Consider the following 14,013-nt stretch of genomic DNA (forward strand, 5'->3'; position numbering starts at 1 on the left):
TGTCTGTCTATCATGCTCTTAACAAATCCATGCATTTACAATTAAAGAATAAAACATCATACTGAAGAAAACTAATCTTGTCCCTTCTTTCATATATATTTTAATTGTGTTCTGGAATAAAATTCCCCAGATTTAATAGTAATTCTTTTCTCCAGAGGATGTTTTTCCAGGTCACCCATATGCACATAGAGATCTTTATGGAGCTGTTGTTCGATGGCAGAACTCCATGTGCTAATATAAGAACGGTGGCCGCGATGTCCTCATAAACAAGTCAACTCGCGATAGTGCATCACAGAATTAGGAGCCAATGACAAAATAAAACACGACACTACCGGGAAGGACAAAAGCTAGTCTTACAGGCGGACATTAATTATCCTCTCAGCAGTTGTGTGCAGAAGCATCCCCAAACACATTTCTATTTTCAGAGCGGTTACAGGAAGAGGAAGGCATGCAAAGATCGCCTGCCCTCGCGTCCTTCTGGCTCGCCGGAGCCCAGCGCCTCGCATGATGGCCCCCTCTCAGCTCGCCCACGGCTGCAGGCAGACTTCCTCTTCAGTCAGGCAGAAAACCATTCACGCCGACATTAATGCAACGATAATAAAAGTACAAGAAGCCCTTATTTGCATCTCGCACACAGTCGTCAGCTCTGCCGCGCGGCGACAGTAGCACCGGTGAGCTAGCGACCGGAGCGCAGGGAGATGAGAGCATGAATCTGAGAGCATGAATCTGAGGGGAATGTTTGGCCGCATGGCTCCCAGCCAGACTGGCACAGTCTCAAGGTTAACTCAGGTAGACAAGAGACAGGTCACAGAACCACATCACAACACAGCCGTACATACACAGTCCAACTGAGATCTCTCAGGCAAGGAGATCTCAAAGATGCAATGGCAGGAGGTGTATTGAAACACTACTAAATTATAAGGTGCATCATGATAACTGCACAAACATTTTATATAAACCATATTTTTAAGTGAACAATATTTTTTACCAAATATTCACTATTTTCATTCCAAGAAACATTTGGCCAAATAAAGATAATATTTTATGCGGGTTTTATGCACATATCTAGATATCAAGGTAATTGGCCAATTTGTTTTCCTAATGTGCACTATACTATGCACACAAGTAATTATTAGCTGTCTTATGAAATGTAATTATTAATGTGAATACACAAAGGCCAAGGAAGACTGCAGAGCTGCAGATACACACTGCCACGGCCATCCCTAGAAACGATGCGCTTGGATTTTTATCAGATACTCTTTGGGTTGGGGATGCATGGGAATAAAAATATTTGCATAATTTGTTTGTATCTTATTCAGTGATTCAATGATTATTGGCATGAGGCTGAAACTGTCCAGGGTCAGATTCACTGGGAAACAACTTGATTAATCAGACTTGCCTAGGAACAAAACTACACCTTATCTCATCCAATGCTTTGAGCAGTCCAATTTAATAGTAGCTGATGTGTGCAGTGTTCTGGATTCTCTCTTCCTATGTCAGACATTTTTCATTGAGGGAAACATAAATGCCTTGTAAAATGTGAAAAGCATTTCTATGCAAGCACTAAGATATAATTTTTTTTCTTTTATTTTATTCATACTTTATTTATCAGAGAACCTAGTTGAGATTGTCTCTTTTTCTAAGGGCCTGGACAAGAAAACACCATATATACAGTACATACAGAGCATTGATGGGGTACAAATATACACTGTCCATGCTCTGAAATGTGCAGCGCTTTCACGAAGCACTTTGTTTTGCATTACAAAGCAACTCTTTCTTATGAGCAACAACCGCACTGGAAAAGGGTACTTGAATTCTAGAGCCCAATCTCTCCGCTTGCGTGCAGTTCATGGCGATCAGGCCGAGAATCCCCCTCAAGGTAGAGAGACCATTACTGAGCTTTACTGGGCTTGCGAGGGTGCGTGACGGCCAAATACCATAAGCTCCACATAACACCTTGAATGGCGTTCATAGAGCTTCTAATTTCAGAAAGAATCTCAGCGCTTTTCCTTTGCATTCGATTGGGGATCATTGCCTCCTGTGGTTCCTCCTCCAGTTAGTTCAACAAAAGTAAAAACTGTGATTCAGCCTGAAGATTTCTAAATGGTGGCAGAGAATATGAGCTTTTCTGTCTTGAAGACAGAGGCTTACCTGCTGCAATAGGGGACTTCCTTTCATCAAGGAGCTGGATAGCAGTACTGGCCAACACCACACTTTTGTTTTCAGACCCTGTTAAAACAGGACATTGTTACTATTACAATCCTGCGAAACACAATCTCCATTTACACATTTCTGCTTGATTGGATCAGCTGCTGCACATTTGGCAACAATATGTTTGGAACCACTAAGAATGGACATCTACCAAAAGCCTTCAATTTCTGAATTCCTCTTCCATAATTAAGGCTTGATCAACACCCAGTCGTTGATTTTGATTGAAACAGCTGGATCTCAGCCCGTCTCTAGGAGCAAACTTCTCCTTTTAGCCATAAGATGGCACCCTTTTCTCAGATTTACTGAAAAGGTCTGAAATCATAAGGTTCCATTTTGTATCAAATCTAAAGTATGATCTCAAACACAACACAAATTACAATAAAAGCATGCTTGGTTGCATTACTTGTATTGCGCATATTATAAATACATTTTTAAAAATGCGTTAACGCTTCCCGTAGACGGTGATAAATCTGCAGCACCCATTCAGCCGAGAGCTATGAAGGGAATTTATATAATGGCTTGAATTGTATGCATCACCTCAACAGGAAGTAGATGCCACCGTAAGAGTAGTGGTGTAAGGCTTTAAGAGGAGAACAATGAGCCATACAAGACAGGATCTTAATACAGCTGAATGCCTCTGTTGTGCCGCTGGAATAGAGTTGGCATGGATGTTATCTACCTTTGACGGCTCAGTCTCACATTTAGAAGATTTACTTTCTATTTCTGTAGCAATGAAAATAAGACCAATAAAGGCAAATGGCATTTTCCATTTTCTGTCTTTTCACTTTTCCTCTCTGCATAATAATGAAAGCCGTCACATCAGTTTTCATTTCTGACCTTTAGTGTGTTTAAGCCAACATCTATTCATGCCAAATTTCACAAGGAATTAAACAAGAAAGGCATACATTTGAGTCCAAAGTGAATGGTTTGAGCTAAGCTCACCACAACAAATGCTATAACTACAAAAAAAGTATTGTAAAGCATGTTTTCTTAACCAAAATGTTATTCATTAATAAAGCATCTAAATAATTTCAATCATCTCTGGCTGTATGTGTCTGGATTACTGGATGAGGTATGCCATATGGAAAGGTAAACCTTAGCCGGTAAAGGGTTAGCAAATTTCCATTTATATACAGACGGTAAGTGGCGAAGGTGCTCACAGAGGGTCAGAGAACTTGTATATTTTACTGTGGTGTTTGTGATTGATGTACACATGTGGAAATGCTTGGGATGTGAAGAGTCAGAAGATCGAAAAAATGTAAAAAAATAAATAAATAAATTTTAAAAAGTGACTCAGATAAAGAGGTTAGCAGAGCAGCTCAAAGTAATGATCCCAATCTTCATTCAAATTCCCCCTCCCTGTACTTTAGGAAAAAGTGGGGCACATTAATTATGAGCTGTGGAAGAACAGAGATAAGCCTTAGGTAGAGGAGACCTTCTGAACCCCATCTGACAGCTGCACAGATACAGTCTTCAGCAGGCCGTACCAGAGAAGGTAGAGGTCATTCCGATAATGTTGTTACTTGGAACATTAAGTACTAAAAAGCTTCTCTATTTGATTTCACTTTTAAAGTTAAAATGTCTAACTTCTAATAAGTCTATTAAGAAAGAGAAAAACTCTCTGATGCTTAACTGTTCAAATGGATCATTTTACTACCAGTAAATAATAATAAATACTGCATACAAATACTGTATTTTCAAGAATCAGAGAAATGCAATCATAGCCAATGGGTTTTATGGTGAAAACATCTGGACAACTGTAAATTAATGCTCATTAAATGATAAACTGAGATGGTGCTAATTAGTGTTAAAGAAGGTGCAGATCTGTGTTGAACTGAAGAAAGCAACCATAAAGATGTGCTTTCTCGCTTTGAAGGGGAATGAATGAATTGTAAATGCAGTTTTAGACGTGTGTTAAAGTAGAATGAAAATATTAATAGGGTTTGCCTGTGCTCAGGGGAAGGACGGGATGCAGATGCCACACTTCATACCAAGTGTAACTTTGTAACTATCATAGCCCAACTGTTCTATAAAGCAGTGTGGATGTAATTTGAAGTCCAGCTAACACAGGTGTGTTTACGTGTTGAAGTGGACAGAGCAAATGAAGGTGTGCTGTGCATTCTGAATGGGTAGAGTAGAAGTGTCTATTTACCTGTATTGAATGGGAGGGAGTAGACAAATGTGCCAGGGACCTGCTCCGCTGCTCTTTTGTACCACAGGGGAAAGTGGTCAGCGTTGAACACTCCTTCTTTGTCTTCAGCTGTGAGGAAGTCTCTTGAAACAGACAGGAAACAGGAATGATGAACAAGGAAAAATAAAGGAGTTAAGCTGATGAGATGCGGTCTAAACAACCACTACAGGAACAACTCTGAGAAACAAGCATCATTATCATAATCATCATCTTCATCAACATCATAATTCAATGAATAAAATAATCATTTTTGCATAGTGCTACTTACAAACATGCTGCCATGCAACACTTCACAATTAGACAAGTGAGTACACTTGTTCTTTGGCCATAATTTAAGAACAGCACAAATCAGGTAGGGTACAGATTGCTATCATCTTCACAGATATCATCATTATTATTATCATGATAATCACCATCCCAGCCTTCATCATCATCATCATCACCATTTTCACCAAATAAAATACATAAAAAATACAACATTCATTAACATTCTACTCTCCATAGCAAGACTCAGACTCCGATAGATTTCAGAACGATGGAATAAAGTTTATACTCACTGATTAGTCAGCTGCTCAGGGACCACAAACAGGTTTATCCTGGAAAGTCCCGTCCGAGTGCCCAGATAGGCAATCTCCACACCCTTGTCCGAATTCCTTACAATAATGAAAAGGAATAATCAGGTACTTCTGGCCATTTCTATTTGAATGAACACATGGAATATCGCCTACAGGAAGAGACATTTGCGCAGTGGAAACTCCTCATTATTACACACAAATAGGTGCCGCATCAGTAACCCACCCCACCATGCCACTTCCTGTGCTATATCTGGTTACAGACAGGCTGAGCACACTGAGCACTTGAGGCTGCATCCGTCACAAGGCACTGTTATAGTAAATCAATTGGTTCTGCTCCAGTAAAAGCACATTTTAGGCCACATTTTAGCTTCCCATTCCAGAACATTTGTTCGTGACAGTATTAGCACCTGCTCAGGATGTAATAGCACAGAAAAGGTGAAGAGATATATACGCACTCTGATTTGTTTAAAGCTAGGCTGGTCCAATAGGCCTCAAGTGGTGCTGTCACTACAGCATCGAATAGCACTTCCTGGACCAGCTCCTTGTCACCTGCAACAAAAGCAGAGTCCGAAGACAATTCATACATGTTTTTCAGGGAGATCTCTTCCAGCCTCTTTCATATGCTGGTTCAATCACAGCATATGCATGAAAGCCAGAAACAGAACGTCTAATTATGGTAATGCATGAATGAGTCATGAGCATAATAGAAAATACGAATCAGTATTCAAAAAACACTAGAACTTTCGATAAACATAAGCTCTCTTAAAATTCAACCAGGGATACATGCAAAGTAAAACAAATCAAACTATAGCAGATGCCGATGGTGACAGGAAATTACATCGGGACACAGCAAGGACTATGACAGCATGAATAGAGTGAGGAATGACTGAAAAAATAGTAAAGGAGAGTGAGAGGGTGAATGATTTAAAATGTGAGTGATTGACTATGTTATTTAATGCCTGAATGAGTGTGAGTGAAATGTCACTATTTGAGCTTCCAGTGGTTTGACAGCAGTTGTGTGGGAACAAGAACACAGTGAGTGAATGAGTGAATGAATCTTAAGGCACCAAACTCACACTTCAGGTGTGGCTCTCGTCCGCTGAGGTAGAGTTTGATGGCCTCTATCTGAGACAGGTAGCGATGTTCCGGGTGCTCGTCAGTGTTGCAATACGTCCTATCATTTCAAACCCAAAAAGGAGGTTAGCCCGACTCAAAAACAGCAGTTTACTAGCATCCAGAAAACTAAGTGCAACCCTGCCCCCCGTCACCCCATGTTTGTCTCACACACATGCACATGCACATGCACATGCACAAAACATGATGAATACAAACGCACACACACGTATACATGCACGTACGCTCACACACACATACAAACACACACATGTGCACAGACACACACACACACACATGCACACACACACACACACATCCACACGGACACATACACTTACACGTGCACACGCACACCTACACACACACACACACACACACACACACACACACGCACACACACACACACAGCCACAGACATATAACACTGTGTTTTTACCACTCATCTGCCAGAGCCACATCTGGGTGTTCCAGGTCATGGAGCCCTAGAACAGGAATTCACATCCACATTAGAGGGGGAGCTGTGTAAACTGCACTTCAAAATAGCAGAACCATCTGGATTTCCGTGGAGACCGCTCGCCTTCACCACAAAAAGTCAACGGCCCAGCTATCAGATATTGGAGCCCAGATGTTTTACTTAAATTCTTTTATAAAGTTGTGTACATGAAAAGTTTGAAAAGAAAATAAGGGACACCATTTACAAGGGGTCAGGAATAACATTTGGAATGTATTAGCATATAATTGTGCTATACCTCTAATGATGTGATTTTAAAACACATTAGGGAGAAGAAAAAAGGTACAATTCCCTCTCAAAATGGCACCCTTATTGTTTTGCTGAAAGCACAAACAAATAACTTTTTCCTGATTGTGTCAAGTCTGCAACCGCATGCTTCAATTTTTTTTCTGAAGCATTATTGTGGCGTGCAACATCAAACACACGGATTTGCTTAAATACCTACAAAACAATGAAATACGGGTCTATTTCAGATGAAAAGCATAGAACAGTTTTGGTAAAAGCTGAAATATTAAATTAATGTAAGAAAAACAGTATGACTACAGATGGTTTTGTGTGTGTTTTTTGTTCATAATTCACTCTTCATATTACATGTCCTCCTCTAGATGAAAAATAGATATTTTTATAGTTTTTGACATCTTTTATGATCGCAGAAAGTGCCAAGTCATGCACATATAATTATACCCCAGACGACGTGCTTATTCTGTGCGGGTGAATATTAAAATGCATGATCCTGAGGAAAACCACAGTGAAATCCACTGATACCTGGCAAACACAGTGACAAACAAAACACTTAACTTCACCTCTGATTGCAGCGTTCCTAGCACTCAGAATGTACTCTCGACTCAAGAGAACCAGGTCACCGGGAACAGGGAAAACCGCAGCAGAGTGTGCGGAAAGGAGTGGGCTGGTGGAAAGTTGTTTGCTTCAAAATAAGGCCCAGCTCTGCTCTGGTTTTGCCTGACCTCAGTGCAGAAAGAAGGGAATGAAAAGACCCCTTACCTTCCTCTACAGTAACGTTCCCCCTGAAGAAGTACTTGCCATGTCCTCTAGACAGAGCCACGCCAAGACTGAAAAAACAAGACTATATCGTAAAAAAGCAACTCCATGCTTTTACCCCTTCTAGTGCACTAGTTGTTTGTGTTATTTTTAAACAAATGAACAGGGCAAAATGTCAACTTTCATAATGAATTATTCATTCCCCCCCGTTTGTGCATTCCCCCCAGTTTGCAATCACAATAACTGCCCCCCCCCCACCCTGTTTGCAATCACAATCTCCCTCTAGCCCACCGTCCACAATCGCAATCTCAACAACACCTCCCTCCCCCACCTCTCCCCCAAATCCATGATCTTTATAAAACCGTTATATATATAAATATAACTCTGCACTATATAAAAGACTTGACAGTAAAGAACAAAATATTACTTTAAGGAAGGAAAGTAACTTTATATCCGGTAAGAAAATATTTGAATGGCAATACGATTGTTATAGCAGAGGGGGTAGGAACACTATCCTCAAATTATTATTTTGACACACCATCAGTTGCATCAAGTGTACAACCAATGTGACAATAACCGCTAAATGCAGGTCTTTTTTTGAAGATCAAAATAAACTTGTTTCTTTTTTTCCACAGGTAGAAAAGCAACACAATCAAGATAGGTCTTTGCTGATATACTGTAACATATGTTTCTTATCTCCATAGCCCGCTCTCCTCGCATTGGGGATGGTTATATTACAGGCCATTCACACATGCAAATAGCACCTGGCACTCCCGTATCTTTGCAGAGCACAGACTGGGCTGTGTGTCAAATCAATTTTCTGTCAAAGAGGAAACATCAGTAACGGACAGAGGACAGACAGGTAGCCCGGCTCCTGTAATGCGCTACACACAGCACACACGGCGCAGAACAAATGAGAGTAAGAGCAACTGGCAACAGCGAATGATGGTGAATGACTGTTCAGCCATTTCTTTCCCTTTCACGCCTTCGCTTATCGCTCGGTTTTTATATGGAAATAATGAATAAAACAAGTCATAAAAAACGTGTGTGCAATCTCAAGTGTGTATATACATATACATATATATATATTTTATGGGCATGATTGCTGCATATAATGTAACAATTCAGTGCGGCATTACTGTGTATGTGAATGCGTAATCAAATTAAAACAACATTTGTTCTAATTTTGTCTCACAATGAAATTTTAATTTACATTATTCTCATTCATTTTTTCATTAATAGTAATTGTAATTAATTTTTGCTATAAATACTGTTTAATAATAACCCAGTGGCATCTGATGCATGATGTAAATATGGATGACAGTGCAGCCTTACCTAAAAGGAGTTCCCTTGATGTCAGTGTAGTAATAGTCATTATGTAGCACGAGGACACGTTTCTGAAATAAATAACACAGAAATATTATGGTTAGGTATTCAAAGTTCTTATTCAGAGAAAAGTGCATTCTCCATTTACAGAGTGAAATATTTGCTGAAGCAACTAATGAACAGTTTTCAGAAGGACACGTGTGCAGTGTTCCACTGACCCTGTTCCATGACCAGTCCACAAGGCCACTGCCAGATCAGTGCTGCTTTCCTCTATTCATTAACTTTCGGATCTGTGTTTGACATTTAAGCACAGGAGACCAGTGCCTGTAGCAGGGGCATCACATAGTAGAACTGTCTACCCAGGGCTCCAAGGCAGAGGGGAGCATAAAATGACCTGTAAAAAAGTCTGCTATGGTCTATAATCTTAAGGGGGCCCACATAGACTGCATATGCACAGGGCACATGCACAGACTTTTGTGCTACAGCCCTGTCCTGTACACATTTTTAGGCTTTTAATGTCATTCTATTTTCGAATAGCGCACAGGATCATATGAACTGCAGCGCGGGCAGGGCAGAGCACTCAGTGTCCGGTTGCTGTTTAGGAGTCATGCAGATACGCAGCTCGGCGGCACTTTCCGCAGTATCTCCGTTCCGGCGTCCGCTCCTCTTATCGGCCGCTTCACCAGAGTAGCGTAGAGAGGATGCAGGGCAGTATCGCAGTATCACATTACCTGGCCATTAGCCAGGGCTTCCCTTCCCCAGGCAGTCACAGCGAATGCTGCATCAAAACCAGGCAGGACGTGGGCACAAAGAGTGCTGCCACGCCACACGCCATTTCACCTACCCCAGGACCGATCTTCACCAGTGAACAAAAGGCAGAGAGGAGAATGGTGATGGGACTGAGTGGGTGTGTCTGTTAATTGAACTACAATCCTGTAAGGCCAGGGGATTTATTTTCTCAGAAGTAAATGTAAGAAGCGGTTCCCTCTCTCTTTTTCTCTCTCTCAGTGAATTCAATATATTTAAAAGGATAATAGAGAGTTACAAATGCGCTGGAATGATCTTGGCATAATGATTTTCAAGAGGCACAAGTGTACATAAGAGAGATAGGAAAAGTACGTACGAGAGTGTGAGAGAAAGCGAGAGAGAGAGAGAAAAAGATCCAGCACGGCCCATGTCCTCATTTCTCCATTCACCTTCCTACGATACAATCTAACTCAGAACTTTAACACCACCTCTATCAGTGAGGTTGCTGCGCACTCTGAGAAATATTAGTTCTATCAAATATTATTAGACTTGGCACCATCTAGTGGCTGTACGAGTGAATGCAGGAGCGCTCTTTGAGAAACGTAATCCAATAACAATAATTTTATCAGAAGCAGTCTAAGATGGATAACTACCACTTGTGCATAATCTCCCACTAGCAATAAAATCCAATTCTACTGTCAATACCAGACACATCCGGTCTGAAATGCTGTTGCATTCACTGCCACTGTGGGACAGTGAAGAACTCGCTTTTTTCCCCTCCCTCCACTGGGGCTCAGGTCACTGCATTTCACAATTATACAGCAAAGCACTTTCCCAGCTCCCAAAGCACAGGGTCATCCAAAATTTTAAAGCCTGTGCATTGAGGCCCTGCTACTCACAGCAGGCGAAGAGGCACCGTTGGCCCCTCTTGATAAATCTATTGTGCCCGCTTGTGGCGTCAGTGGTAATGATGCAAATGATCTTCAGCAAGTGTTGCCCAACCCCTTTCTTAGCTATTAATGATGTTGGCTCGGCATCAGGCTCCTCCTGACAGCTCGCCCATTAAAAAACGCGCTCGGCTGCAAATTCCCACAAATTTTCTGCCATGTGTTGTGGTGAGATAAGGGGCAGCCGCCCTCCCCCTCCCCTCCCGCTCCCTCTCCCTTTTCCAGGGTATTCTGGGGCACGGATTCCGTGGCTGCCTGCTGATGCCCAGATTCATTCCTGCTCATTTAGTCAGACAGCCTTCATTCTCCACATTAATTGGAATATTGCGACAGACGAAAATATTTGCGACAATTTCAGATCTAGAGGCCAACTGAACGATAATAAAAACGCGGCTTCTAGGCTGCGTTGTGGTGGATATTGACAGTATTTAATTTGATAGTCTCGCACTGCACTGGCAGGCTCTTGTCATTTGTTGCATTTTGTGGTCTGTCACATATGCTTTCAGCGTTCCCTGATTAAGCTCTCTCCCTTTTCTGCCCTAATTTCAGCGGCAAGAGGACAGATACTATTTCCAAAATATAGAATCCATACCCACCCCCCTCCGCTCTCTCTCTCTCTCTCTCTCTCATCTTTATATGCGTTTCTTGGAAATGGCATTTTTCTTTTCCTTACCCCCTTGTCCACAGTCTTCTTAACCTCCATAGAGAATATCCCAGTCTTCCTGTTCACCATAGCATTCCGCAGCTGGAGGAGAACAAATCAAACCAACGTACACAGCGCATCAAAACAGACGGAGAGCCAGATCAACATTAACAGCAGCCTGATCTAGAAACACATCAAAGGCTGCATGACGAGGTGACATCAGTCTGAATCTCCTCATCTCTACCTGGACCTGTGCCAAAGGACTGACTGAATCATTGCTCCATGGGAACCAAACAAGATACAGAATCATTAAGGGCACAACTGAAATACAGAGTGCAAAACATCAAAACAAAGTTAGCCTGTGACAGCAAAGAAATGGAAATGAAAATGAAATTTGACATACAACGTCATCCTTGTCCTCCCACTCCACTTCAGACAGGTCCACACTGCTGTAGTTTGGCTTCCTCCTCTTCTTCCCTTCTTCATACTGAGGAGTTGGAACAATATGTCCAAGAGTTATATTATGATCACACTTATAATGGTCACTGTGGGGCCAGGAGCTACATTATATATCAAGGCCCACATGGAAATACGTTTGTGGCTTTATTGTGCTTTAAATGCTTGACATTTAAGCTAAGAGGCATCCTTGTGATTGTCTTACTTTTATTATCAAATAAATTAAACTAAATTTCCCTAACAGTGTTGTGGCCAGGATTTACATGGGGCCTTGGTGGCTTTCAAGCAACATGGTGTATTCTGTATACATAGTCACTGTCTTGGTAAAAATTCTGATTGACAAATGCAGGGAAAGTCCAACCACATATTCCAACAACGGTTTAAATGTTGAAAAGTCTAGCTACATTACCTTTCTACAGACATGGACATAGAAAGCTCTTGATTTATTTTTATTTTAAGCTGATCTGCTCTTAAAGTTATTTGACAAGATGAAAGGCACTAATTTATCCCATAAATCACTGACATAGAAATTTGCCTGTCTTCAAACAGACCATTTTTGGAGAGCACAAAGCAGATTCCAGCCTAGACAAGTCATCCACACAGGTAAAAATGTTTTGTGATCACAGAAAAGTGTCATAAAAGGTAATGTAGAAAAACTGAACGGGGCAGTAACCTTTCTCCCATTCAGGAGTAGAAAAATGAATGCTCATACTGTGTGCGTTACACATAATTAAAAATAAATGTGTTTACACAATGTGATGAGTACACACTGCATCTCCCATTTCCATGGCAAAATAAGCAGCTGCTGAACACATTTGTTATGTCAAGCGTGATAAACCATGGCATATGCACCCATCCCTCCCTTTAACATTAACAAAGGTTAACCATGAGCAGTCATACACTATGCCTCCTGAGCAACTTGTGCGGTGGGGGCTTTTTTTTAAAGTAGCTTTACAGTTTCTATTAAAAATACATTAAAGTAGCAGCAGTTACTTCTGTATGTCAGTAATGGACCTGCAGGCCTCCACCATCCACTCAGAACCTCCCATCTCCTCTATCTGTCCAGATCACAGCTAACCGCCTCCACAAACCACCCAGCAACATTCACACACACATGCTCATGCGCACACACACACACACACACACAGACAAACTCACATTTAGACATACTTCCACACACATTCCCACCATCATAAACACACACACACACACACACACACACACACACGGACACACACGGACAGATCACATAAACTCACACACACGCTTGCACCACAAACATACACAGAAACACACACTCCGCTGCACCCCATTGGCAGAATATAGCGCTCAGTGCTGGCCCAAGCAAAAGCAATCAATATCCCTGAGTGGGATAAAGTGGGACACCAGCTGCTCACACCTGCACAGCCCGGCCTGGTTTCCAGGGAGGGAGGCGGTTGGCAGGGCTGTGACTCTGTGACAGACACAGCTGTGCTGCTGGGTCAGCTGCTGCAGCCCTGGGGCCCGGCCGCTCACCTGCACTGGGTGGCGGAGGACAATGGAACAGCGAGGATAGCGCCTCCTCTGGACCACATGGATTAATTACACACTGGAACCCTTTTATTGGCTGGGGATCTGTTCCTACCCTGCTATGGGAGGGTCTATTATCACAGTTCATTTTTTGAGTCACTCCAATGGTCGAAGCCAATGTTCTTTCGCAGTATATTATATATATTTTTTAATTCACATCACAACTTGCACAGCATTTATCGATATCAATAAATTATATTATCTGTTTGTACAGCCATGGAAAATGAATAACTTAAAGATCAGTTCAATCTGTAACCGTTACAGATATTCAAGTATAAATGCTCATTGAAAGTTTGTATTTTCTTATGTTTGTCAGTTAGCCTTCGTGTGTGGCACTGAAAGCCAATGTGATATGCTGTTTTCTCTTTAAGTTAATTGTATATACTCAATCTATTTTAACAATTATTTCTATTTAAATGCTCCCACGAGACACAAAGAAAGAGAATGCTACAGCAAAAGGCATAATAAAAGAAAAGGAAGATTACAAGCCACAGCAATGTTGCACTAATAAATATCTTTTTCATATGTGTCTCTTCCTACAAACGGAATAATTAAATGTTATTTGTTTAAATAGTATTGGCAAAATAGCTTGTTTCCCATTATGATTACAATGTTCTTATCACCTGACTCCATATTTTAAAAAATTCTCGTCATGAAGACATTTCTTTTCTTTCTTTTTTTCAGAGTTTTTAATCTCAGCCATGTCACCAGGTAAAATGAAG

The 14,013-nt window shown here is 41.3% G+C and overlaps 1 protein-coding gene across 4 annotated transcripts in view; it reads right to left on the reverse strand.

The window, feature by feature from the left end:
* The window catches only part of cacna2d3a (calcium channel, voltage-dependent, alpha 2/delta subunit 3a), a 184,613-nt gene that overhangs the window by 40,209 nt on the left and 130,391 nt on the right, over positions 1-14,013 (reverse strand). For all 4 annotated transcript variants that reach the window (XM_035380856.1, XM_035380855.1, XM_035380854.1 and 1 more), the window contains 10 exons: positions 11,670-11,753; positions 11,297-11,368; positions 8,939-9,000; positions 7,607-7,674; positions 6,530-6,575; positions 6,054-6,151; positions 5,433-5,526; positions 4,960-5,055; positions 4,364-4,485; positions 2,152-2,229 (listed from right to left, as the gene is read on the reverse strand). In XM_035380856.1, the coding sequence (XP_035236747.1) occupies positions 2,152-2,229; positions 4,364-4,485; positions 4,960-5,055; positions 5,433-5,526; positions 6,054-6,151; positions 6,530-6,575; positions 7,607-7,674; positions 8,939-9,000; positions 11,297-11,368; positions 11,670-11,753 (820 nt within the window). The remainder of the gene's footprint in view (positions 1-2,151; positions 2,230-4,363; positions 4,486-4,959; positions 5,056-5,432; positions 5,527-6,053; positions 6,152-6,529; positions 6,576-7,606; positions 7,675-8,938; positions 9,001-11,296; positions 11,369-11,669; positions 11,754-14,013) is intronic.

The sequence above is a fragment of the Anguilla anguilla genome, chromosome 11 (assembly GCF_013347855.1).
Source record: "Anguilla anguilla isolate fAngAng1 chromosome 11, fAngAng1.pri, whole genome shotgun sequence".
Taxonomy (NCBI): domain Eukaryota; kingdom Metazoa; phylum Chordata; class Actinopteri; order Anguilliformes; family Anguillidae; genus Anguilla; species Anguilla anguilla.